General features: G+C 40.6%; 1 protein-coding gene across 1 annotated transcript; it reads left to right on the forward strand.

Annotated features, from left to right (window-relative positions):
• The first annotated feature begins 3056 nt into the window (after positions 1-3056).
• LOC140226525 (NSFL1 cofactor p47-like) lies at positions 3057-25679 on the forward strand. The gene is made up of 10 exons (XM_072306976.1): positions 3057-3182; positions 13271-13455; positions 14078-14188; positions 15053-15139; positions 15857-16022; positions 17923-18032; positions 19512-19649; positions 20610-20765; positions 21645-21704; positions 23439-25679. Exons 1-10 carry the CDS (start codon positions 3066-3068, stop codon positions 23569-23571), a joined length of 1263 nt encoding a protein of 420 aa, XP_072163077.1. The 5' UTR covers positions 3057-3065; the 3' UTR covers positions 23572-25679.
• Positions 25680-26384: the final 705 nt, after the last annotated feature.

A 26384-nucleotide genomic window follows, 5' to 3' on the forward strand; every position in this document is an offset into this window, starting at 1 on the left:
CGGCATGCGGAGGACTATTTTTAGCCACAGTATAGCAGAAACGCACCTTGAAATGTATATAGACATGTTGAATCATTTCAGGCGTGCAGGTATAGGCTTTTGAAAGTGTTGTATATTTTATTACTGATAGTGTTGTATACTAGAATAGGAATATGATGTATATGGTTCGAATAAACATCTTGACATCCTGTGTGGGTTTGTTGGTTTGATTGGATTCTTCTGTGTTAAAGGTTCTATTTACCTTTGGGAACAGTGATTTAAAAAATGTTCAAAATATCACATTTGATGCATAGATGATGTGTAGGTCCTACCATATAACATTTTCGCAATAAAGCGTAAAATATAAGGAGATATCAGTATTTTTCTCAATAAACCATAACTGTAGACAGTTTAGTCTGGAAACATTTTTATTGTAACTATTGTTCACATTTTGCGTATCTAACAATACTTAACATCGATTATACAGATTCACACTTTTACAGTGGTTGTTTCTATCCCTAATTCACATTTCAGAACTGTTTTAAAGCGCTAATGATGGGTTTTTGTTTCATCTGCAAATGGTGAATTATGCCTTTAATGTGTTCATAGTAAGTCTTTTTTTTTTTAATTCTCTCATTAAAGAATCCTTCATATTCTCATTCTTACCTTCATTATCGGCAGCGGATATTATCGGAACAAAAATAGTCACTTCAATTTTTGAAGCAGTTTTCGATACACATATACATAAAAAGCAATGAGACTTTTAGTAATTTACGGGAAATCGTTTCATCTATACTTCTTTTGATGTAACATTTTTCATAGATGTAGCATTTTCATTTAATTATCGTAATGATTCTTCTTTTGATGTAGCATTTTAACCGATAGTGCACACTTTCGCACCACTGTGGCGGTGAAGCTGGTTGCAGTTCCTTAATCCGAAGGTTCGTTATTCTGAAGCTTCATTACCCCCTTCGAAATAAGGAGTCTTATTTCATTTCGGATTAACGAACATCTGAAATTACGGGATTTTTCTGTTTCAAAATAACGAACCTTCGCAAAGACACGCCTTCAGAATAAAGAACGTTCGGAATAACGAACCACAGCAATGGTTCTGAACTATGTGCCTAATCAAACCTCCCACATTATCTTATAATGTGCGCCTATTTTAACATTTTGATACATGTTTAGTCAAACCTCAGTAGTTATCAAGCTACAATGTCGGGATCGGTTGCCGTAGCAAGCCGGGCAACATGGATATACAGTAGACTCCCGTTATGATAAAGTCCTCGTGACCGCTAGATTTCTTTCGTTACATCGAAATTTCGGTATAACCGAACAAATAAACAATGAAAAAAAAAAAAAAAAAACATATAATAGAGCGGATGATATTGCGGCCCGAATCTTTACTTCGTTGTAGCCGGAATTTCGTTATAACCGTGTTCGTTATAACGGGAGTGAACTATAGGCGAATAAGAGAAATAAAATGCTCAAACATGGAACTGTCTTGCAAGTTGCGATAAAGGTATACTACAGTACATAAGCCTATTTAAATTTACAGTAATGAGTAAAGAGTATTACATAATATATTGTATTCGTATCTACATGTGTCGTTATTCACTAGATGTTGAAGGGAAATAAAGCGAGCTAAAAATGTCCTGCTTTGTTTGTGTTAGTTTCTTTAAGTTTGTTGACAAACAATGTTTATAATCAAGTCATAGAGGGCGCTTCCTCACCCCCCCCCCTTTCCCTTTCTCTCTCCTATAGCTCCATGATCACACCAGCCCATCATTTCCAGATACAATTTGATATCGTTTATAGGATTTACATACATGTTGATAAATATTTCCGCTTACAGAGTACCCAGTTGTTTGTTTATACAGCTGTAGTTGATTTTTTTTTTTTCGAGATTTTCGGCATTTAAAGGAATGTGGAGAAGAGGGCAAGTTCTTCCGATCCTTTGTATAGTTGTATGTATGTACATTTATGTACAATCTATTTTGTTAGGTTGGTATGTTTACAATGTATGTGGAATATACGTTAGAGTGTTTTTACAATGTGTATGATTGAGAGGGAATAGATGCTCCCTCCACTTCTATCTATTTCATCACAATAGTCATACATTCAAAGTGTAAGTGAGTTTGCCCTTTTCCCCTCTTTCTGTAGTGAATCGAAATCATCTCTTATTTTTGTTGTGAACTACCGCGTATCTTCCGGTTTTTCATTTCCCCTCTCCCCTTGATGGAGGACTGAAGGTCAAACGTACCTCTACTTTGCTGCCTTTTTTCTCTTTTTCTCTTCTCGCATTTTTTTTTTTTTTGGTTTGTGTTATTTGTATACCATAAATAGAAATGATTTATGTTTGTATGCCAATAGTTGAAATCAATAAAACATTCCAGTGCACCCTGTAGTTAGTCTGAAAAAAAAAAATCGTAGCCCCAAAATAGAATGTTCTTTTTGTTTTGTTTCCAAGCGTCAAAAATGTCTTTGGCCCTGAACATAATGATAGTGTTGAATCGCATATTAATTACGTAAACACAGCCCTACACTAAAAAAAAATTCCTCCTCTTTCCCCTCAGATAACAATAATAATGATGATGATGATGACAATAATAATAATAATAATAATAATAATAATAATAATAATAATAATAATAATAATAATAATAATAATAATAATAATAATAATAATAATAATAATAATAATAATAATGATAATGATAATGATAATAATTCATCAAGCGCAAAAAAAATGTGTATCATTATTCTCCTGCGATGCAAAACTTCTGTACGGTAATGCTTGATAATGATGCACAGTTAAATGAAAAAACAAAAACAACATGATTTAATGTTGGGGATTTTCTGACTTTACAGGGAAAGGCATTCCATAGTTTGGGAGCTCTGAAATGTTGACCTCGGAGATTTGAATTCGTCATTCAGTCATATTCATTCTGGGGCTTTCATGGCACCCCACTATAACCGAGTATCAATGGTCTGCATGCAGTCCGCACACGTCGAGGTCATTCACTGTCGTCTTGATCACCACCGTTGAGGGCGACAATCTCCTGTCACATTTTATTGTCATCAAGATGGCAGCCGCCAGTAGTGCAGAGAAGGATGAGTGCATCGCACAGTTTATCGGCATTACGGGCACGGACAGAGAAAGGGCTTCCTTTTTCTTGGAATCTTCGGGCTGGAAACTTCAGGTAGATTGCTCATTAAAGTCTTTCCCCATCTGAATCATCCAAAGGAATGAAGTGAACATTACCCGTGCCGTGCGTGCCTGAGATGATGTGTGTATACATTTTACACGCGCACGCGCACGCGCTCTCGATCCTCAGTGTGCAGTGCAGTGCTAGAGAATACCGACTTGGGGGGGGGGGGGGGGGGGGGGCAGTAGTCTGCTGTCTCTTCAGTACACTGTAGCTATTCCTGTAGGCCCTGTGTGGGTTTCCCCCATGCCCTGTTGATCTTTTCTCTCAAACTTCTAAAACGTTTGACTGATCCCGGTGCCACCATTTGTCCATGCCCCAGTTTGTTATAGATCTACTGGCACCACCACCACCGTGAAATAACACTCACTAACGTTAAGAGATCTGGACATCTAACGTTAACGCCTAAAAGCCCTCACGGTCAAATTGACGGTTGTTAAATGTTAACTTTAACGGTTACAATCTAAAGTTCTGACTTTTAACATAGTTAGACCTCTAACGTTAACGATAAAAATTGTTGCCTGAGTATGCAACACTGTCTGTAACTGTTAGACTGTAGTTGAGTGTAACGTCAATTACCGTACCATTAAGTCGCCACTACCTAGAACAATGTCTACAGCTGTAGAAAGTCGCCAGACATTCGCATCGCATGTAATGTGTGCCACGATCAGAGATCAGCTGGGGCGACGGATTTTCATCGCTCTCAAAATACTACTGTCTGGATCTGTCGTTATCTAAATCGGATTCTAATGTTAATACTGTTAGTACATTCCTAATTTACCTTTTTCCTGCATAGAAACACAAATATAATTGTAATCCAAATGTAATTTACCATATTATGTAACAGGTGACAAAACCATTTTTAATGCAAGGATGTTTTTGATTTCGAATGGATTTCAGCCTCGGGTGGCAGATCAACAAAGTTTTTCAAATGCGATGATGCTATGGGCGGCGAATTACAGTGCCTATCAGTTCACCAACTAAATTAGTAGGCCTAATGGTGCATAGGAAATACACGCAAGTGGCGATAAGCAGTAATTGACGTTAGAACCTATCTCAGTAAAATACATCAAAACCCCCAAAGGAAGTCTAGTCTCTACTATTTCTATTCATATGAAATGTGCAGGGCTGCCAACTCTCACGCATTGAGCATGAGACTCGCGCAATTCAACCAATTTTGACTGTCTCACTCTGATAAACGAAATCTCAAGCTAAACCCCCAAAATGGCATGTACATGACTACAAAAATAAATATATCTCTAAATTCTCTGATATTCCGAATATCGATATGCCCAAGCCCAAAATTTCGAGATTCTCCCGCGTGGGTGTAAAGCTTAACCAATAATAATCGTTTTTGGTTGGCGCGCAAAGACGAGCTATTGGATTACGTTTGGTTTCTACCTATATACCACGTGAGCGTAGCTTGTACTTTTGGCAAATTACAGTACATGTATGGCTATGACGTGTGCTTTACATCGCTTTACATACACTGACTGTGTACGTACAATGTAGTACGTACGTACGGCCACACAGCGCACATCAGGCCGCCAGGCGCTAGCCAGGAGGTCGCTCCGCTCCCTCGCTGTGTCTCACGCCAAACTCTCACTCAAGGTTGGCAGCCCTGAATGTACTCTTCTTTGAAACTCACCCAGATACAAATGTACATGTACGGATTCTGTGTAGTTCCACATTCAATATATGACATATTTGGTTCTCTGTAAGCAGTGGATTGCTAATCCCTTCTGGGAACTGGTGTTAAGTACAGTAAGGTTTCTGGAAATTTCTCTCTCAAAGAGACATTTGGTTTATAAAGTTACCTCATTTCCAGTTAGCTAGTGGGCATGTGGGCTAGATCTACAGGTAAATCAAGGTCCTGTTTCATAAAACTTATTATCAGTGTGTGACAGAGCGAGTGGATCAATCCTGTGTCATACATGCACCACAAATTGATGATGTTGAATATCAGTCATTTGAAAGGATGACATTTCATTTTACAGCATATAGTTAGTGCATCAATACTACAGCCGCCATATTGGCTCTATGGTATAAAAGGTGATCATTCAGCAGAAAACTGTCTTCTCCTTTGCAAACCATAACATTAAGGGATACAAAGAAATTGTTGAGTTCGCAAACCATAATATAAAGAAATACAAAGAAGATGTTGAGTCTTTGGAAATTTGTGGAAAGTTTCGGCTGTTTCCCCAGTACAAACTGTTACAATCAAATATATAAGAAATGTCGAGTCTGGGGAAACTTATGGAAAGTTTTGGGAAGGGTGCTAGCCCCAGAGAGGAGGGAGAAGCACCACACATATTATACATGGGATTTTCCATCATGACCAGCCAGGTGGTAGTGGACAGTCGCTAAGACAAAGTAGAGTGTAGTCTAGTGGTCAGCCTGATGGTCACTTTTGAACAGGCATGATCATGGCCTAAAGCCCTGTAACCGACAACTGATTGGAGGATGGTTTGCATAAATTATTAAGGGGTGGAGCATGTAAATGCTATTATATTCATTATGTTGTTGCTAGGTGTTGCTAGGTGGTGCTAGACAAAATTTTCCATAGCACCATGTGCTGCACCCTCAGAATCATTATAAATAGAATGATTTTGTTCTTTGAAGTTAGTTGATTCGAGCATTCATGTATTCATCGGTCACTCATTGAGTGGGAGATACCCACTCTCTTATACCGCACCGGAAGACTTGTGAACTTCATCTACAAGACAATAAACGACCATCTTTGTACATATTGTACATCACTGTCTGCTTCGAAGTTCTTCAAAGTGTCATCGTGTGGTTGTTGAGCGTGAAAGGTACGCCAGTGTGCTGAGAATGCGGCATTGCTGAAAACCATCCAGTTACATTTGGTGGCAGCGGTGGGATGAACTCCCAGTACCTGAGCAACAATTAATACCATCAGCTGAGACTCTATTTCTGCGCTGTGTGAACCAGAAATATTGCCTGACCCGGGAGAAGCTGAGTAGCAACCGTGCTGTTGGTGACAAAGTTGCTTTGAAATACTGTCTTGGGACTCGAAAGCTTTGTGTGCGAGTTCCAACATCGAGAAAGACTGGAAAAGCTGAGCCCAAAACTTGTATCAGTCGTCTGCAACGCAGTTGGGGTGTCGTCAACACCGACGTTGGGCAATGAGGTCCAGCCTGTGGCTTTGCAGACAGACGGGAGATCGAGGGGCTGACTGAGACGACATCGTGCACTGGAGTGAGCAGTCGTCAGGACAGAGTCTGGAACAAGACTACAGCAGGGGACAGCTGGCTGACCCAGAGTGACGGCAGCAACGGCAGCAACGGTGACCACAAGGAGCCAAGGCCAGTTGACTGATAAGGGGGAGCGAAAGTCTTATCAGAGGGGTAAGTGAGTTTCTCTTAATTAGTCAACTTCAAGGCAAGGCAGAGAGAGTGGACACACTACTGCGATACATTGTATTACCTTTATATTGTATGTGTAGTGAAAAGGTTGCATGTTGATTAGTTAGAAACATGGAGGAAGAGGGTAACCTAAGTCAGTTAAGGATGCAGGAGTTGAGACAAAAATGTGAAGAGTTGGGGCTGTCACATGAAGGGTTGAATAGGAACCAGTTGATCAAAAACATAGAAGAGGCAAAGGAAGAGCAGGCTTCGCCTCTGCCAAGTGCACCAGTCATGAGCACAGATAAGACTACGACCCAAAACACTGCTGCGCGCACTGAGTCTGATACAATGGAAGAAGCACGCATGCAATTTGAACTTGAAAAGATGCGGATGCAGGTGCGCCTTGCTGAATTAGAAAATGCCAAATTGGAAATTGAGCGCAAGGGGACCAATGCAGGGTCTTTTGGTTTAGATGGGGGTATCAGAAGGATGCCGATGTACAAAGAAGGAGAAGATGTTGATGTGTTTCTCCGTGCTTTTGAGAAGATGGCGCAATTAAATGAGTGGCCAAGGGAGGTATGGGCACTACAGCTCGCCCCCTTACTGGCAGGTAGAGCTAGGGAGGCATACTCAAGACTGTCACTTGAAAGTAGTGGAGTGTACGATGAAGTCAAATTAGCCATCTTGCGTAGGTATGACCTCACACCCGAGGCATATAGGGTCAAGTTCAGGGAACTGAAGGTGGATAGGGAAGAAACCTATACTGAGTTTTCTGTAAAGCTGACGGACCTTCTTGGGCGGTGGCTCCAGGGGGCGGGGGCTTTAAACGATCTAGACAGACTAAAGGAGGAGATCCTAAAAGAACAAATGCTAAAACAAGTGCCTTTTGACCTAAGGGTGTGGCTCCGAGACCATGAGCCAGATACACTGGGTGACATGGCAAGGCTTGCCGATCAGTATGTCATTAGCAGAAAAGGGGCAGGTAAACCACAGGGACACTGGGGAAAAGCAGGCCCTAATCACTCCCCTAAACCAGGTTGGAATTCGGGATCAGGAGGGGGAAAAGGAGAAAGTAAGCCAAACCCTCAACAGAATAAGAAGCAAAATGAGGATAGGGGTAACTACAGAGCAAAGGTGAGGTGTTACACCTGTGATAAGTTTGGTCATATCGCAGTAAATTGTCCAAATGCCCACAAATCTGATGTCCAGGCAGAGAAGAAGGGGAATGACAAATCCCAGGGACACGGTCCCACCTATTTCTGTAGACCTGAGCCCCACCCCAAACTAAGACCATACATTAGTGACGCCAGACTGGGGGACAGACATGTACGTTTGCTGCGTGATTCGGGGTGCACTCATTCTCTAGCGAGAAGTGATGTCGTAGATCCAACATTCATTATCCCAGGTGAGACGGTGAAAATGAGGGGTCTCTTTAGTAAGAAAGAGGTACCCATTGCACGAGTGCATCTCATTAGTGAGCCGTATGGGATCAAGAAATGGATCCGTGTTGGACTAGTAGATGAGATTGAAGTTGATGTTCTGCTTGGGAATGAGGTGCTAGATGAGAATGACCCTGACTTAGACATCCCCGACTATGTGAGTAGAAAAGAGGCAGGCTTAGTGGTAACAAGAAATCAGGCCCGTGAAAAGGAGTTAAAAGAAGAGCAAACTAGAGCAGAAGTGATCAGATCCAAAGTTCAGGTAAGGGACTTGTTCGGGGAGAATGAGCAAGGGGAGGCTGCAGATAGCGGCAATGATGATGATGAGAGAGAGGATGGTGCACATGAGGTGAATGAAGTGAATGATGTGAATGATGTGCACGATGATACAACTGTGGGGACAGGTGAGTCTGATACCACTAGTGACAAGGCAGCAAACGGAGAAGAGCCACAAGGAGAGAAAATACTCCCCACTTACTTAGACATTGGTAGAAAGGAATTGATTCAAGCCCAACAAGATGACCCCTCATTGAAATCAGTATGGGAGAAGGTGGAAAAGAAAGAGGGAAATGAGGGAAGATGTCATTTCTATGTCGAGAATGGGGTACTCATGCGAGAGTGGTCAGGAAACTCTAAATCAGAAAGTAGGGAGGTGTACACGCAAATAGTAGTACCAAAGGGGTATAGAACAAGACTACTGGAGGTTGCCCATGACAACCTAACAGCTGGTCACCTCGGGGTAGGCAAAACACAGCAAAGATTGATGCAGAATTTTTATTGGCCTGGTATTTTCAGAGATGTGGCAGAATTTTGCAAGACTTGTGGTCCGTGCCAAAAGTGTGCAAGCCAGACAAGAGGGATTAGTAGGGCAAAACTAGTCTCGGTGCCAGTCATTGGCAGCCCCTTCAGAAAGATAGCACTTGACATAGTAGGGCCACTGCCTCGTAGTAAGAAGGGAAACAGGTACATTCTTGTTGTGTGTGATTACGCAACCCGGTATCCAGAGGCAGTACCCCTCCCCTCCATTGAGGCGGAGAGAGTGGCAGACGAGCTGATAAGGATCTTTAGTAGAGTAGGGATCCCCCATGAACTCTTGTCAGACCAGGGGTCAAATTTTATGTCCCTACTCATGAAGCAGCTGTGCAGTAGTCTAGGCATTAAACAGATAAGGACCAGCCCCTACCATCCCCAGGCTAATGGCCTAGTTGAAAGATTTAATGCTACCCTGAAAGACATGCTCAAACCCTACACACTGGAGGGAAATGTGACCTGGGATGACCTCATCCCATATGTATTGTTTGCCTATCGGGAGGTTCCCCAAGAATCTACAGGGTTTTCCCCTTTTGAGCTCCTGTATGGACACAGAGTAAGAGGGCCCCTAGATGTGATCAGAGAGGCATGGTTGGGAGAGACAGTGCCAGAGGAAGGGTTAGTATCATATGTGCTAAATTGTAGGGAGAGATTAGCCAACATCACAACAGCTGCCCAAAAGAACCTTGCCCAAGCCCAGAAGAGGCAGAAAGCCTGGTACGACAGGAAAGCCAGGACAAAAGACCTACAAGTAGGCGACAAGGTGTTAGTCCTCCTCCCATCAAGCAGCAACAAGCTGCTAGCCAAATGGCAAGGACCCTATCCTGTGATACAGAAATTGAGTGATGTGAATTACGTAGTTGAGATGGGGGACAAGAGGAAGAAACATAGAGTATTTCACACAAACATGCTGCGAGTTTGGAGAGAGCGAGAGGAATGCGTGATGTACACGGATGTGGATGATGGAAATGATGACGAGTACCTAGACCAGTTTATAGAGCCACTGACACAAAGAGGGACCTCTAGTGAAGTGGAACTCCCTGACTACCTGACAACACAACAAACCCAACAATTAGGTGACGTCATTCATGACTTTACGGACATCCTAAGTGACAATCCCGGACGGACTGACAAGATTGAACACGACTTAGTGACATCCAATGACCACCCCATTAGGCAAAAGGCTTATCGACTACCTCATGCTGTGAGAGAGACAGTAAAAAGGGAGCTAGATGAAATGCTTGAGGCAGGGGTAATTTCCCATTCAGATTCCCCATATGCTAGTCCCTTAGTAATCGTAAAAAAGAAGGATGGGTCGCTAAGACTTTGCGTCGATTACCGAAAGCTTAATCAGGTGACAGAGTTTGACGCCTACCCTATGCCCAACATTGAGGCTATCATTGATGAGTTGGGGAAAGCCAAATTCATGACAACAATAGATCTAACAAAGGGATATTGGCAAGTCCCTCTCACAAAAGAAGCAAGGAAGAAATCTGCTTTCATAACCCCATTTGGCCTTTTTGAGTTTAATGTCATGCCATTTGGTATGCAAGGCGCGCCAGCAACTTTTCAGAGGTTGGTGGACCAGGTGCTGCGCGGCGTGAATGAATTTGCGACAGCATACATAGATGATATCATCATCTACAGCGAGTCATGGGATGAACATCTTGCTCATGTGCGGGAGGTGCTTGGTAGACTGCGAGCGGCTGGCTTGACAGCAAAACCGAGCAAATGCAAGTTTGCACGAAAAGAGGTATTATACCTTGGCTTTGTTTTGGGTGAGGGATGTGTCAAGCCAGAGCCTGCGAAGATTGACGCAGTTGTGAATTTCCCTCAACCAGTCACAAAAACTGACGTGCGCGCATTTCTAGGACTGACTGGATACTACCGTAAATTCATCCCTAACTACAGCAAAGTGGCAGCCCCACTCTCAGATCTCACTCGCAAGAACGAACCAAGGTTAGTTAGGTGGAACAGCAAGTGCAGTGAAGCACTGGAGGTACTCAAACATGCACTAGTGAAATACCCTGTGCTTAGAAACCCTGACTTTGAGAAAGAGTTCATTGTACAGGTTGATGCATCTGACAGAGGTATTGGGGCAGTGCTCAGTCAGAAAGATGAGAAAGGGGAAGAGCACCCCATAGCCTACATCAGCAAAAAGTTGCTACCAAGGGAACAAAGGTACGCCACGATTGAGAAGGAATGCCTGGCAATCGTGTGGGCTATCCAAAAGTTTCAGCCATACCTGTTTGGGAGGAAGTTCCTTGTACAGACAGATCACAATCCACTCCGATGGCTCCATCAGATGCAGAACCATAATGCTAGGTTAATGAGATGGTGTCTACAGCTGCAGGCTTACCCCATGCGTGTAGAACACAGAAGCGGGGCTAAAAATGGAAATGCGGACGGTCTGTCACGCATGTAAGCTGTGACTATTATGCAATTATAGCTACTCCTAGTTGTGAGGAATTTGCTCTCTGGTAATAGAATTATGAGAAAATGTATGTTAATGCCTTGTATCTCAGTCATGATAATGATGTTGGTAGAGAACATAATATAGTCCTGTATAATATGTTAACATCACAAGTTAACCCTCTGCCTTGCTGTTGACTATAAGAGAACTCTCTACCCGAAAACCCCTTTAAAGTACCTAACGATGTGAATTTGAATTTCATCATCACTTGGACACTAAATACCGTTAGGCCAAGAAGAAGAATTCCATAAGCATGGATGTCGGACTGTAAATATTTGAACGGCTGCAAGATGAACGCTAAGAAGTTTAGTGAACATTGTTCCTGTGGCCAGGATTAATTTGTCATCATTATGCACATTGAATAATGCACTATGAATGATGTGAATTTTGTTTAATCACTATCCAAAGAATTATGCACTGAATGTGGAAGGAAAGTGGCGATTCAAATGCTTATACTCGCTCACAGCTGGCTCTCATTTTGCAGGAAGAGATGAATATTTATAATTACCATGTGTATTCTGAGCATTTTAGTATGATAATATGATGTGCCAATAACACATATATTGAGCAAGTGCAAAACATGGTTTGAACTTCTGACAGTTCAGTTGGTCAGATGACAAATAATGAATGTGTGTAAATAAGTATAATTACTTTATGTTTAATTCTTTCAACAGGGAGCAGAATTATCTCTTGGTGTACAAGATGAATTTAATGTGACTTTGACGCATAATCATTGGTTAATGGAAATGGGTATATGAAAAAGAATGTTGATCTTTATCATTCCACCCCATTTACATTATCTTAAGGAGGGGGAAGTTTGTGACAGAGCGAGTGGATCAATCCTGTGTCATACATGCACCACAAATTGATGATGTTGAATATCAGTCATTTGAAAGGATGACATTTCATTTTACAGCATATAGTTAGTGCATCAATACTACAGCCGCCATATTGGCTCTATGGTATAAAAGGTGATCATTCAGCAGAAAACTGTCTTCTCCTTTGCAAACCATAACATTAAGGGATACAAAGAAATTGTTGAGTTCGCAAACCATAATATAAAGAAATACAAAGAAGATGTTGAGTCTTTGGAAATTTGTGGAAAGTTTCGGCTGTTTCCCCAGTACAAACTGTTACAATCAAATATATAAGAAATGTCGAGTCTGGGGAAACTTATGGAAAGTTTTGGGAAGGGTGCTAGCCCCAGAGAGGAGGGAGAAGCACCACACATATTATACATGGGATTTTCCATCATGACCAGCCAGGTGGTAGTGGACAGTCGCTAAGACAAAGTAGAGTGTAGTCTAGTGGTCAGCCTGATGGTCACTTTTGAACAGGCATGATCATGGCCTAAAGCCCTGTAACCGACAACTGATTGGAGGATGGTTTGCATAAATTATTAAGGGGTGGAGCATGTAAATGCTATTATATTCATTATGTTGTTGCTAGGTGTTGCTAGGTGGTGCTAGACAAAATTTTCCATAGCACCATGTGCTGCACCCTCAGAATCATTATAAATAGAATGATTTTGTTCTTTGAAGTTAGTTGATTCGAGCATTCATGTATTCATCGGTCACTCATTGAGTGGGAGATACCCACTCTCTTATACCGCACCGGAAGACTTGTGAACTTCATCTACAAGACAATAAACGACCATCTTTGTACATATTGTACATCACTGTCTGCTTCGAAGTTCTTCAAAGTGTCATCGTGTGGTTGTTGAGCGTGAAAGGTACGCCAGTGTGCTGAGAATGCGGCATTGCTGAAAACCATCCAGTTACACAGTGACAACTGCCACATTTCTGTGACAAATTTGCTCTTAGCCAATCAGATGCAAGGATTTCGGTAGCTTATGCTGATAACAAGTTTTATGAAATGGGGCGGCCCAGAAGTTTGTGTAATTTGCCAGTATCAGTGTACACCTAGCACCTTTTTGCATTTTACAAATTTGTATATGATATTGTGTGTGTGTTTGTGTTATTTTTTCTGCAGGTTGCGCTAGAGAGTTTCTATGATGATTCGCATGGTGATGATGTCGTGCCACCAGCTGCCAATCCTCCCTCTGGAACATCGGCCGAATTGCCCATGGATGAGCCAGGCAGATTGCCCTCCACAGGGGGAGGGGGAGCAGGTGGAGGGAGTGGAGGAGGGAGCAGGGGTTCTGGTTATTCAGCAAGGTGAGGAAATGTGACTCAAAGCACTATCGTCCATTGCCTTGTCATTTGCAGGGCAAATTTCCTGGCATTATTGTCGTAGTTTATCACCATTATCAGCATCGTAAACATTATCATTATTTATCAATAATTGCATTACACATGTATCTTTAGTGATAGTGACAGTGGTAGCTGTAGTAATAATACAGTAGTTATAGTAGCACAAAATATAATAACGGGAGTAGTAGTAGTAGTAGTAGTAGTAGTAGTAGTAGTAGTAGTAGTAGTAGTAGTAGTAGTACATTAGTAGTAGTAGTAGTAGTAGTACTGTTAGTAGTAGTAGTAGTAGGAGTAGTAGGAGTAGTATCATCATTAACATAATATAGTCATGATCTTAATAGCTGATTGTAGCAGTGGTTGTATTAGAAAGAAACATCTAGAATTAAAAAAAAAGGAGTAATAGACATTAGTAGCGACAGCGGTAGCAGCGGTGTAATAAATGGTATTTGCAGCCATAGTAGCAGTAGTACTGATTTATTCAAAGTTTATTCCCATCAATATCAGTTGCACACATACACAGACACACTCATAAAACAAGTATTGATATTATTTAGTTTTTGTTTGATTTTCCTCATTTGCCCAATAGAGGGGGTAGTTCTAGTTCCAGGGTAGCTACGTTGGGAGACTACACATCAGCCAAGGCTGACAGTGATGAGGAGGGTCAGGCGTTCTATGCTGGAGGGGCGGACCATGGAAGGTGAGCTGGCCCTCATAGTCTCTTTTCAGGACAAGTCCTTTTTTTTCTGTGCCGTTGCACAGTGAATAATACTAACGGGTTGACCTTGTTATGATAAGCTGCTTTGATGTATTTGAATTACCTTTGTGTATCGGTCATTTTGTTACAATAGGGATAAGGACAAAAGGATTTGAGAGGGATGGAACATGAAAGCTTACCTTGTTATCTATGGAGTATCTTGCTATTTACATGTATGTCCTTGTAAGTTTCTCTGTAGTACTGTTTTTGTTTTTGTTTTTGTTTGTTTTGTTTTGTTTTGTTTTTAAGGGAATCGCCCACTGTCAGCAGGGAAAAAAAGAAAAGAAAAAAAGGACATTTCAGAAGAGTGGATACACTGTGGGGCACTGTGGTAGAGTAGATGAGACTTTCGTTTGGAGGTCTCGCGTTCAAAAGTGGAGAAATGATTTAGAGATGTCGATTATTGAGAGGAATTATATTGATTAGGAAACTGATGAATTTGATCATTTAATTCTACTTTATGTATTCTGCCCTACTTTGGCAAAAGGAAGCAAATGACAAAAGTGACATTTCTCGTAAAAGAGCAAAATGTGTCTGTCATTTACACTGACGTCAATGGACAATCATGATGTCGTATCTAGCATATCTCTTAGTAGGATGAGTGTTTCTGCATGAAATTTGGCCTGGAAGAAGAGCTCATTATGTGAATTATGAAAACATCAATAACTCAAATTCGGATGGTATGTCAATTGCTTCCTTTTGCCAAAGTAGGGCAGTATTGTTCTTCCAAACACAATCTACTCTACATGTGATGATGTTTAAAATGATCATTCTATTCCTTTTCTTTCCCATCGTTTGTCCTCCCAGCGGTCAGCAGGTGGTCGGACCAAAGAAGAAAAAGAAGGAGGGGTCATCAGACGGCCTTGTGAAGGACATATTCAAACAAGCCAGAGAGTGAGTGTGTTATGTCCAGCAAAGCTGGTGGTCAGTACTAGTCAGCAGTCTGATATTGGGGGGGGGGGGGGGATGGAGGTGCTAGCTGCACTTCCAGCCTGCACAATTTTTGTTTACTACCTACATATAAACGATGGTACATTTCTTCAACTGCAGAACATAGCATATTAATGAGCATATATTTCACAAATTTTGTGGCATTTTATTTCAGGCTTCTAGCGTTTCCAGTCACTCAAGTTTTACAATGACCCCTAGTGATGGAGCTATCTCCAGAGATTTCAGAAGTGGCTTCATGTAATTGATAGGAGTGGAATACAAGCCCATGACCCACACTCTGTACCTTTGAAACAGTCCAAACACCCTTGGCTATTGCCAAAGGCATTTTACACTGTTGCTAAGGTATTCAATTTGTGTGGGTAACTCGTACTAATGGCCTCACAGATGTGTATTATTTTGGATACTGAAATATTACAGATGACTCAAGCTGCAAGTATTGTTTTGACTTGAGAGGTTATTCATTAGATATGATACATTATGAATCGTGTAAACTGGCCAAAACAGTTTTGTTTAGCTATCAATAGTCTTTACATTCTCGTCCTGGGCTTATGTTACAATGTAGCCTTCCTGCTCAACTTGATAAAGCTGATAAGACATGGCATTTCTTAGAAAAAAAAAACTAATAAACACTCATTTCAAACTGTCCCTTCTAATTGTCAGACACGGTGCTGAAGAGGTAGCCAGTGGTGCGACGCCCTCAACGTCCCGCGGGGGTACATCCTTTGCCTTCAGGGGAGCCGGGTACCGACTGGGAGAGTCGCAGGTCGAGCCTACAGTCCCGGTCCCGGGAACGGCGGGAACAATGCCGGGACCGAGACCCAAAGAGGTCAGTGCTTTTAGGGAAGAGGTCACTTCCTCTGTGTTATCGGTCAGTCTGCCAGTGGACTTGATGTGGATTCTACAGAATATCCTTTGCAGTCTCTTGATCCTTCTATCTATAGACTACATTCTTGCACATAAAGGTACTGTTTACCATTGGAAACAGTGATCTAAAAAATGTTCAAGATTTCACATTTTATGCATGTGTGTAGGTCAGTTGTATCACAAAACATCCTTATGTGACCCACTACAACAAAATGATCCTAAAGTCGGGCGAGGTCGATTATTTAAAAATTGCATGTCAAAATTCCCTAATCTTTCTGCTTTAAATTGATATATAACACATCTTATGAAAATAATCGGCTGCGGAGATATCGATGTTTAAAAGAGAGCATGTCGAGATGTATGGGAAATCACTGTTTCGAGAAAAGCGCCCTAAAAGTTTTCCTTGCGACGCAATCGCGATCAAGGGACACGCAAGTCAGTGTTCACCTCCGGACAATAGAAGGTAAACCCTAGCAACCCCCGAAATGCTCATTCAAGCACAGCGTCGGCGGTCTCCTCACCGACCAATCAGTGGCCAGGATGCCAGGAGAAGCGGCTAGGCATAGCGCACCCCGCCCGCACGTACCAGTCGACTTGGCAGTGTGCGAGCTTCATGCTTCGGTTAGCGGCAAGCAGCAAACTGACCAATGAGATCACTCCGGTCGTTGTTAGGAGCGGAGCCTATCTGTGGCGCTCAATCCAAATTTTCGAACCGGTTTCTGCTTGGTTAAAACGCCAAAAAACATGGCCCAGAAAAACGCTATTTTTTGGTCATTCCTTTCATCATTTTGCTTCAAAATTTCGACAGATGATAGAAGACATGTCAGACTCCAATAATATGTCAAAATCAGAAAATCGTAAGTTTTGACCAATTATGATGCTCTGACTTCAAACTCGATTTTTACGACTTCAACCGTGCGCGACTTTAGGACCTTTTTGTTGTAGCGGTTCACTTATGTATAAAAATATTTTAACAAAGCCTAACATTTTAGGTTGAGATATCACTATTTTTCCCACTAAACCATACAATGTAACTGTAGACGGTTTAGTCAAGAAACATTTTTATTATAACTATTGTGTACATTTTGTATATTTAGCAATACTTAACATTGATTATACTGATTAAAATTTTTATATTGGGTGTTTCTATCCCTAACTCACATTTTAAAACTATTTTGCGCACTAAAGCCGAGTTTCTGTTTCATCTGCAAATGATTGATAATGCCTTTGAAAGCAAACAAACCAATACCATACCAGACTATTACATGCAATATTGGGAGCATTTGAGAGCTCTGTGGTGAAAGCATACCTCATTGGTTATTTTTTTACCCTAGTCAGAAGGGTCACAGGTTTTGTAGCAGTAGGTTATGTACCTGGCAAAGGAACTCGACATACAGGTGTCCCTAACAAAGAAACCAACTCGTTGCATTATGATATTGTGCATGTTACTCACATTCTTCTCGTGCCAACTACTAGTACGGTATGATATGCTTTAGGAGTACATCGGGAAGTGGTTCACTTTCAAAATGGTATGGTGAAGTTCTTGAACATTCAAATGCTCCTCTGACAAGGGTCTAGCATGGGACAGTACGCCAAAGGAGAGTGCTTCAACTTGCTCCTATAGTCAATAAGATTTTAGGATGGAAGGTTTAAGTGGGTTAGGTTGTAAGCAGGTGTAGCATTTGCTGAGAGGGGAATTGTAGGAAACATTTATTGATTCCTCACTCCGATAAAGGTATTTAAGGCACGGCTCATGATCCTACCTTTTGCACTTGTGAAATCATGGTGCTGGAGATGCACCCTGCATAAAAAAATTGTCATTACAAATGAGTGAGTGCTGTATGAACATCTTATCCTTGCAGAGGCACGTCATCTTGAAGATGTGGAAGAACGGGTTCAGCATTGACGACGGAGAGCTGAGAGACTACCGGTCCCCTGAGAATGATCTCTTCCTCAAGTCTATCATGAAGGGGTGAGTTCCTTCTCTCCTTGTAACCCTCTGCGTGCCACAATGTATTACCTGCCGTTTGGTCTGTGTGTGTGAAGTTTGTGCACATTGGCCTCATTGGCACAGAATGATAATGATAATGATAATAATAATAATAATATCTTATATAGTGCATAATACAAGCATAAGTCTCTATGCGCTTCACATTCATAACATTATGCATAAACAGAAAAAGCAAACAAAGAAAACTTAATCTACAGAAAATTACAAAGTATAACAGTGGGAAAACAGGTAAGTTTTTAGTAAGTTCTTGAAGCTGTAGACAGTTGATGCATCTCGGATTTGGGGAGAGAGAGAATTCCAGAGTGTTAAAGAAAGAGTTAAAGAGCCTGGAGCATGGGGTTACTCTGCAGTGAGAAGGCTGGTCTGACTCAAATATGATGAAGATGATGATGATGATGATGACAATGATGGTGATGAGGATGATGATAATGATGGTGATAATGATTGATTATGAGGATGATGATGATGATGATGATGATAAAGATGGATGAAGGTGATGATGATAATGATGCTGGTGATGATGATGATGAACAGCATTCATGTAGAACCATTTGTCCTTGAAGAACATTCAGAGGCTCCAGGCTCCCACAATATGTCACAAGTATCATTCACAAAGCTACTGGCAAAGATACAACATGTAGGTCTTTAGTTTAGATTTGAAGGTATCAAAGTTGTTACTTTTCAGAAATTGGATTGGATATATAACAGTATTCAGGAATCCCCATGACGAATTGTGTTATGTTCTGTTGGCTTGCATGCTGGAGTGCTTTCTTTGCCAATTAGCACAGATGTCTTGAAACTAATTGTCAATGAATTGAGATAATCTAATCCCCCTCTCATCCCTATTGTGTGGCCATGGCCTTCCTGTTAGATTGAGGAACATTGCTACACTTAGGCTTGTTTGCGGGATGGGTAACTTTACGACTAAGTCAAGTTTGGGTGGATGACTGAGTGCTGATGAGAAACCTTGCCTAGTAAAAGTGAACACATAGTTCCCATGAGCCTGCAGGACGTTTTGAGTTTTACTCTGAAATGGACAAATATGGACGGGAAATATGTGTCAAAGTAACGCTGTGATTTCATAACGCAACTTGTTGGGAAAACAATTGCTAAGGCACGGTCGATCATCATGTAATGTTCTACCTACCCACTACTGAACAAAGAGGGCTCTTCAGGAATAAAAGTTGTATGTATACAATCAGAATCATTTTACTCTTTCAATCTTACTCTCCTTGAAAACAACTCATTATCCCGGCAAATCACATCAGCCAGAAAAGTTTCTTTGTAGACCCTTTTGATGTATTCCAAGCAAATTTCAAGTGGTGGAAGATGAATTTTGAGCCCTTGTTAGAACTATGTTTTGGCTTGAAGCTATAAGTGCCTGGCCATGTTAATGGCTTAAACATAGAGATTGACCCCTCTCTTGGGGATGTCTTGCAGGGAGATTCCGGACGAACTGCTGAAGCTGGCCGAAGGAGGAGAGGTCAGCTTGGACTTGGAGGACCGTCGTAATGAGGAGTACGTCCGGCCAAAGCAGACGGTCAAAGCTTTCACCGGTCATGGCTACATGCTGGGAAGGTCAGTGAGTTTGCCTGCTATCTTTCCATCAGTCACGCACAGCCAATTTCACATCGAATCGTGACTGTATATTAATGGCATAATTTGCCATTTGCAGATGAAATAAAAACCCAACATTAGTGCTTCAAAATAGTTCTAAAATGTGAGTTACGGATAGAAACAACCAGTGTAAAAATTTGAATCAGTATAATCAATGTAAAGTATTGTTAAATACAGAAAATGTGAACAATAGTTATAATAAAAATGTTTCCAGACTAAACCGTCTACAGTTACGGTTTATTGAGAAAAATCGTGATATCTCCTTATATTTTAGGTTTTATTGCAAAATTCTTATATGGTAGGATGTTCTGTGATACAACTGACCTACACATATGCATCAAATGCGGTATCTTGAACATTTTTAAATCACTGCTTCCAAAGGTAAACAATGTTAAGGATCATCCTTTCTATAATTGACCTTGTTGCCTTCATAGCACACAGCAAGAACCCAGTTTGTGTAAAAACTTTTCAGCAGACTTGTGTTACTCCAAGCTACCAGAATTTTTTATTTTTTTGCTTTGATATGAAACATACATATTCCTTTTACTTGTTACTGATATTCAAATATGTAGGGATGATATCATTTCCCCTGCTTTCTGAAAAAGGTAACTCACCTGGGCCCTGTTTCATAAAGCCGTTCGTAAAGTTACGAACAACTTACGAGCGACTGGTGATCAGTTCTAATGTGCTATACTTATCAGAATCTCAATAATTCAGAACAAGAACTGATCACCAGTCGCTCGTAAGTTGTTCGTAACTTTACGAACAGCTTTATGAAACAGGGCCCTGCTCTTTCATTTTGCTAGAAAACTTGAAATACATCATTGTATATATTCAAGTCGTGTAAATCATAGTCTTGACTTCACAGAATAATGATTCCATAACTATCATTTTGATAAATAATTTGTGTGTGGCATGCAGTCCCGCTCCGTCCATTGTGTCTGGGGGATCAAGTTCACAGTCTGGATCGACCTCCACCTCGCAATCCTCATCATCGACGACGACGCCCGCCTCAGTTGACGTCGACCCCGCGCAACCCGTCACCACCGTTCAGCTCAGGCTAGCAGATGGCTCCAGGTTTGAATAAAAACAAAGCTCTGTGCCAGCTTATACCTCTGTCAAGGGGGTTATGTTTTTTTTCAGCGTTGGTTGTTTGTTGGTCTGTTTGCAAAATAACTCAGAAAGTTGTGAACGGATTTGAATGAAGGAAAAGTTGATAATTACTTAAGGGACAAATGATTAAATATTGGTTCTAGTCCCGATAACTGTAGGGACCTGCGATACTTTTATTTTTTATTTTTGAAAAGGATTGTCGTTGGCAAATAGGGCCAACAAACGAGGGAATTCAAGCTGTGCATATTTGAGGTGTGCATATATGCACACTCAGTGTGTGCGCGAGGCACAGCATGCAGTAACCTGCTAATGACGTAGACCCTGAGACACAACAGAAATACTTCTTTATCACAAGGAAATAAAAGGCAATTTTCAGCATATGTCTATGGATGAAAATGAGCTGCTTGGTAGAGGTCTGTACTCCCCGAGTGCTTTTCTCTTTAGTGTTCGTTTCTTGCTCTTTGTCTTTTTTTCCTGTCTTTGCGCTGAGGTTCTTTCTTCTTGGTAAAACTTCACACCGGTTCTTTTTCTGTCTCTTCTTCCTTCCCCTTCTTCATGTTTTTTTTATCTTTCTTTTGTCTTCTTCCTTATCCTCTTCATTTTTTCCTTCTTTCCTTCTTCTTCTCTTACATCTACATCTTGAATGTCTTCTTGCTCCTCCTCTTCCTCTTCCTCTTCTGTTCTTCTTCCTCTTCTTTTTCTTTTTTTTTCCTTTTCTTCTTCCATCTTCTTCTCCAGCATCTTCACCTTCATCACCTACGTACTTATTAATCTCATTCTTCTTTTTTTGTCTTCTTCTTCTCCTTCTTGGCATGAAACATTTCCCTTCTTTTTTTATTCCAGGTTGGTAGGCAAGTTCAACCACACGCACACCGTCGGAAGCATCAGAAGCTTCATCGTTTCGTATCCTTTGCTGGGACTATTAAGAATATTAAGCTTGCATTTATAGTATGCTCACGTGTATACAGTGGACTCCTGTTATAACGAAGTCCTCAAAACCAGCAGTTTTCTTTTGTTATATCCGAACATATAGAAAATAGAAATACATGGAGCAGATAATGTTGCAGCCTGAATTTTCACTTTGTTGTCCCAAAATTTTGTTATATCCGTATTTGTTATAACGGGAGTGCACAGTATATGTATGATGTTACATATAGGCCTCCAGCTCTGTGTTGAGCATGGTACCACTCATTCGCCCATTTCTTGACTTCTGAAATAGTTACTTGGAACATGAAACCACACTTCACTGACCCTCTATAAAAGACTTTTTTCGTTTTTCAACAGGAAATTTTATTAACCCCTCCCCTCAAGTACTATCTTGTCAGACAGCATACAAGAAAGACATAAATTCATACTTACTATAATTAAATTAGTACTAAATTCATCTATTTAGGGAAGCCTTACTGTGATTTGTTTGTTTGCTATTCACATTGCAATTTGGGAAGAGTTGATGGTCGTTGCTTTTATTCTTTAACCCGTTGAGGACGAGTCCGGAGTATACTCAGGCAGGTGTCTATGGAAAATGCGTGTTGTAGCAAAATCAGCCCATCGGCAATGGGTCAAGAGAATGCCATCATTTTCGTATCACTTTATTGGCTTCCTCTGTCTTATGTTATACAGCTTTAAGAAATAGTGAGTAATTGTGATATCCAAAGAACTTATGTGATAATGAAATTCCAAAAAATCACTTTGTTTCTCATTCCAAGATAGCCCCTATCTCAAGTTTGACACTGTATTCTAGAATTACAAGTCCCATCTTTGTCTGCTTCAAAATGTCACCACTCTCAAATTTTCCCTGTGCAGATTTTTCTTTTTCTTTTTTATTTTTTCATAGCTATCTTAGAATTGAATTGAATTGAATTGAACAGGTTTTGTTAAAAATGATGTCTGGCAGCCAAAGGCTGAATTGCACATGTTTACAATCATAATCATAAGAACAGATTATTTCAGTGCTCTGTACAAACAATGATAATACATGTATAAAGACATGATTTTAAAAACATATGCCAAATCTCAAAACAAAGTATACATGTACTCAATCATTGAGGGTACCAGCCCTATCCATACTAAAAATGCTTTAAAAAATAAAATAAAAAGAATTAAATGTATACTGTCGACATGGCAACACACTGCTTGACGCTGAAAAACAAAACAAAAAATAAATACAGTTACTAATAATTCAACTTTATCAGTGAGGGTACTAGCCCAATCCATACTAAGGTTGCTTTATCAAAAACAAAAAGAAAAATTAGAGTTCACTGTCAACATGGCAACACACTGCTCAATGCTGAAAAAAACATACTCTTACCATTGCAACTAATAATTCAATTTCAGCAAAAAGTAAAATCTACACACCAGCACATCACATCAGTCACAGGAGCGTGCCATACTTTTCCATCCAACTTTCCTGTGCTGTACAGATATTGATACATAGGCCTAGGTGTCCTTGCATTACTGCTCGTGTTTTCTTGGATGTTCGATCTCCAATATTTTATGATGCATTTCATATTTCACGACATAAATTTGTGTTAGAAGTAAGAGACATGAGTTCTTCAAATTATTTTTGTCGTAATTAGTCGATTTGATATGACCTGTGTTGCTTGCGAACAGTTCCTTGACCACCAAAACTCTGTCCAGATCGCGACCCCAGTATGCCGGTCAGTCCTTTGTTCTCATGACAACGTTTCCCAACAAGACGCTAGGGGACGACGCACAGACGATAGCTGACGCCAAGCTCCTAAATGCTGTCATCGTGCAACGATTGACGTAGTCCCACCTATGGCATTTTGGCGTACCTTTTATTTCCTCCAGAAGACAAACATTCATCCTGTGTAGATAATGTAAACAGTTAACCGTAGAAGCTGCTATTTTTGCAGGGGGCTTATTTTTTTGATTGTTGCTGAGGAGGTTACATGTATGTCGTTAAAATCATCAATGCTCGAAGTATTGACACCTTGCTTTTGATTTTATTTTTGTACATGTAGCCTCTCTGTGTGCATGTCCCCCTTTGTGTGGATGGTCGATGAAAAAACACACAAACCAAAGCTACCATGAGACAACGTGTATCAGCAGTGCAATTTACAGTTTTCTGTTTATCCCGAGTAAGGCAACACGAGAGAAAATAATCTTGCATGCATGGATTGAAATATTTTAAGATTCATGCATGTAACATGACCAACTGCAAGTGCAAAAATGAGATCAACGGCCATCAACAAGTCCCCTTGTGTGGTTCAATGTTCTCAAGTCGTAATTCATCAGCCTTAAGCCAAAGTGATTTGATGTACTTTGGACTGTCCCCCCTGAGTCTCCCTTTCTGCCAAGCAATGCTTGTTTCATATGCTCCATAAGTTTGATTGAGAATGTTGTCTTGTAGCAAATCTGTCACGATCAAATACAAAGCCAAGCTTTGTGCACGGATCTAAAGCATTAAGAGCTATATTAAAGGCGTGATTTACCATTTGCAGATGAAACAAAAACCCCAGCATTAGTGCTTTAAAATAGTTCTAAAATGTGAGTTAGGGATAGAAACAACCGCCGTAAAAATTTGAATTAGTAAAATCGATGTTAAGTATTGTGAAATACACACACTCACACACAAATTAACCCTTACACACAAAAACTAACCACTACACAACAAAAATCCCCATTGGCAACATTAACAACTAAGCAGCCCTATAGAGTAAACCACAGATAGATTAAGAAAGATACATTTATGAACTTGTAATGCATCACAGTAAGATGGCTAAATGGCTGATGTTATACACAGCAGAACTCTAATGTTTATACTCCTTGCCAGGGGAAATAACATGGCAAATTTCATTCTATTCAGCCTTGCAGTGACAAGCAAAGTGGGACAGATTTTTTTTTTCTCTTTATTTTACTCCTTATGAGGAAATTTGGGTAGTTTAGAGAGATTGAATTTGTAGGAGATGATACATTATTGTGGCCATTAAGGACTAGCACCAGATGTGTGATATATGAATTTGTTTCTTTTTGTATTTATCTGTTTGTTTGTTTGGTTGGTTTTCTCTTTTATATTTTATATTGTCCTATATCAGTGGCGGATCTAGAGGGAGGCGCACCGGGCGTGCGCCCCCTCTTTATTTTTGGTTAAAACAAAAGAAATAAAAAGAAAAGAAATGGGGGGATGCGTGCGATCCCCCCCCCCCCTTTAAATTTTGCAAAGGCGCCTCCCTTTTACTGAATGCCTGGATCCGCCCCTGTATATGATATATATTCTGGGTCGTATTTGTTTGTTGTTTAATCATTGTTATTTTCCAGATTATATATAAATGCAGGGGTTGTTCAAAATTTGCAGAAAAAAAGAATTGACCTTTACTGGACCATCAAGAGATAATGAATATTGATTTGTGTAAAGATTTCAAATGATTTGTTGAGAGATATTACACTGACTTGTCAAAGAAGAGAAATAACTTTTTAGGAGAAGAAGAAAATCTTTAGGAAAGTCAAACTGATTTGTGCAAGGAATAATGTAAGTGGGCACCGTTTCATGAAAGTTGCCAGCTCCGACAAGCTGTTAGTTTTTGTCAGACTCTGACAAACACTATAGTAAAAGTCAGTGACCAGAGTTTCTGAGCCAATTAACATCAAGGATGTTACTTAAATTGTCAGAGATTGACAACTTAACCCTAAAGGGGCCGGGCTTTTTTGGCTATGCTCAGACCGTTGTGCCCGTTTTGGGGCGACATTCTGTTACAAAAATGGGCGTGGCTTCGCAAAAGTATGCACGGACGTTGCAAATTTGATCTCAAAAGTTGCACGAGACTTGAACAAATAAAGTCAAGAAGCCTCACGACGAGGCCTTCTCGCGTTACAGAATTATAGCGCGAAACGTCGAGGGTGGGGGGGGGGCGGATTCCGCCCACCCCCCCCCCCCCCCCCCCGGCCCTTTAGGGTTGATAGGACTGAAAATTTTGATAAAAATGGTGCTCTGCACGTTTGTCACTGCATATCAGACATCCCTCTATCAAGCCTTACCCCTTTCTGTGCCAGGCACTTTGGATGGTGTGTACAAGACTCTGTAGGATTTTGTTTCCTAGTCTGCATTCAAAGCATACAATGATTTAAGTGCTTAGGACACGAATCCAGGGTAAGAAACCCTGAAAATTTCTAATAATGATTATCTTGTTAAGATCGAGATAAAAAAGTGTTCGTTTTCCCTTGCTGACATTAGTAGTAGATCTCTTTTTAACAACCCCAACCTTTAAATCTACAAATTGTGTTTTCAGCTATATAGACAAAATCTGCATGAAGTGTAACATATTGAATGTTTATGTGTTTACTCTTGTTAATTCTAATGTGGTTAAACAAATTTTAGTACATGTATTGGTCATTTTATCTGACCAACCAAACAACCAAAAGAAAAAAAAAAGATGAAAAAAATAAATGTATTACAATTAAACATTCTAAACTTATGCATTTTTATATTTGTCTGATTCATTTTGTGTGTGTGTGTGTGGGTGTGGGTGTGTGTGTGTGCGTGTGCGTGTGTGAAGTTAAGTGGATGTTAGACTGCAATTTGTGATGCAAGAAGGTTGTAAATGATTGCGTTTGGTTACAATG

The sequence above is a fragment of the Diadema setosum genome, chromosome 3 (genome assembly GCF_964275005.1).
Source record: "Diadema setosum chromosome 3, eeDiaSeto1, whole genome shotgun sequence".
Taxonomy (NCBI): Eukaryota; Metazoa; Echinodermata; class Echinoidea; order Diadematoida; family Diadematidae; genus Diadema; species Diadema setosum.

Coding starts and splice junctions, on each gene's coding strand:
- LOC140226525 (XM_072306976.1), top strand. CDS start 3,066: ATGGCAGCCGCCAGTAGTGCAGAGAAGGATGAGTGCATCGCACAGTTT. Junction 14,189..15,052: donor GGAGGGGCGGACCATGGAAG/GTGAGCTGGCCC, acceptor TTGTCCTCCCAG/CGGTCAGCAGGTGGTCGGAC. Junction 19,650..20,609: donor CATGGCTACATGCTGGGAAG/GTCAGTGAGTTT, acceptor TGTGGCATGCAG/TCCCGCTCCGTCCATTGTGT.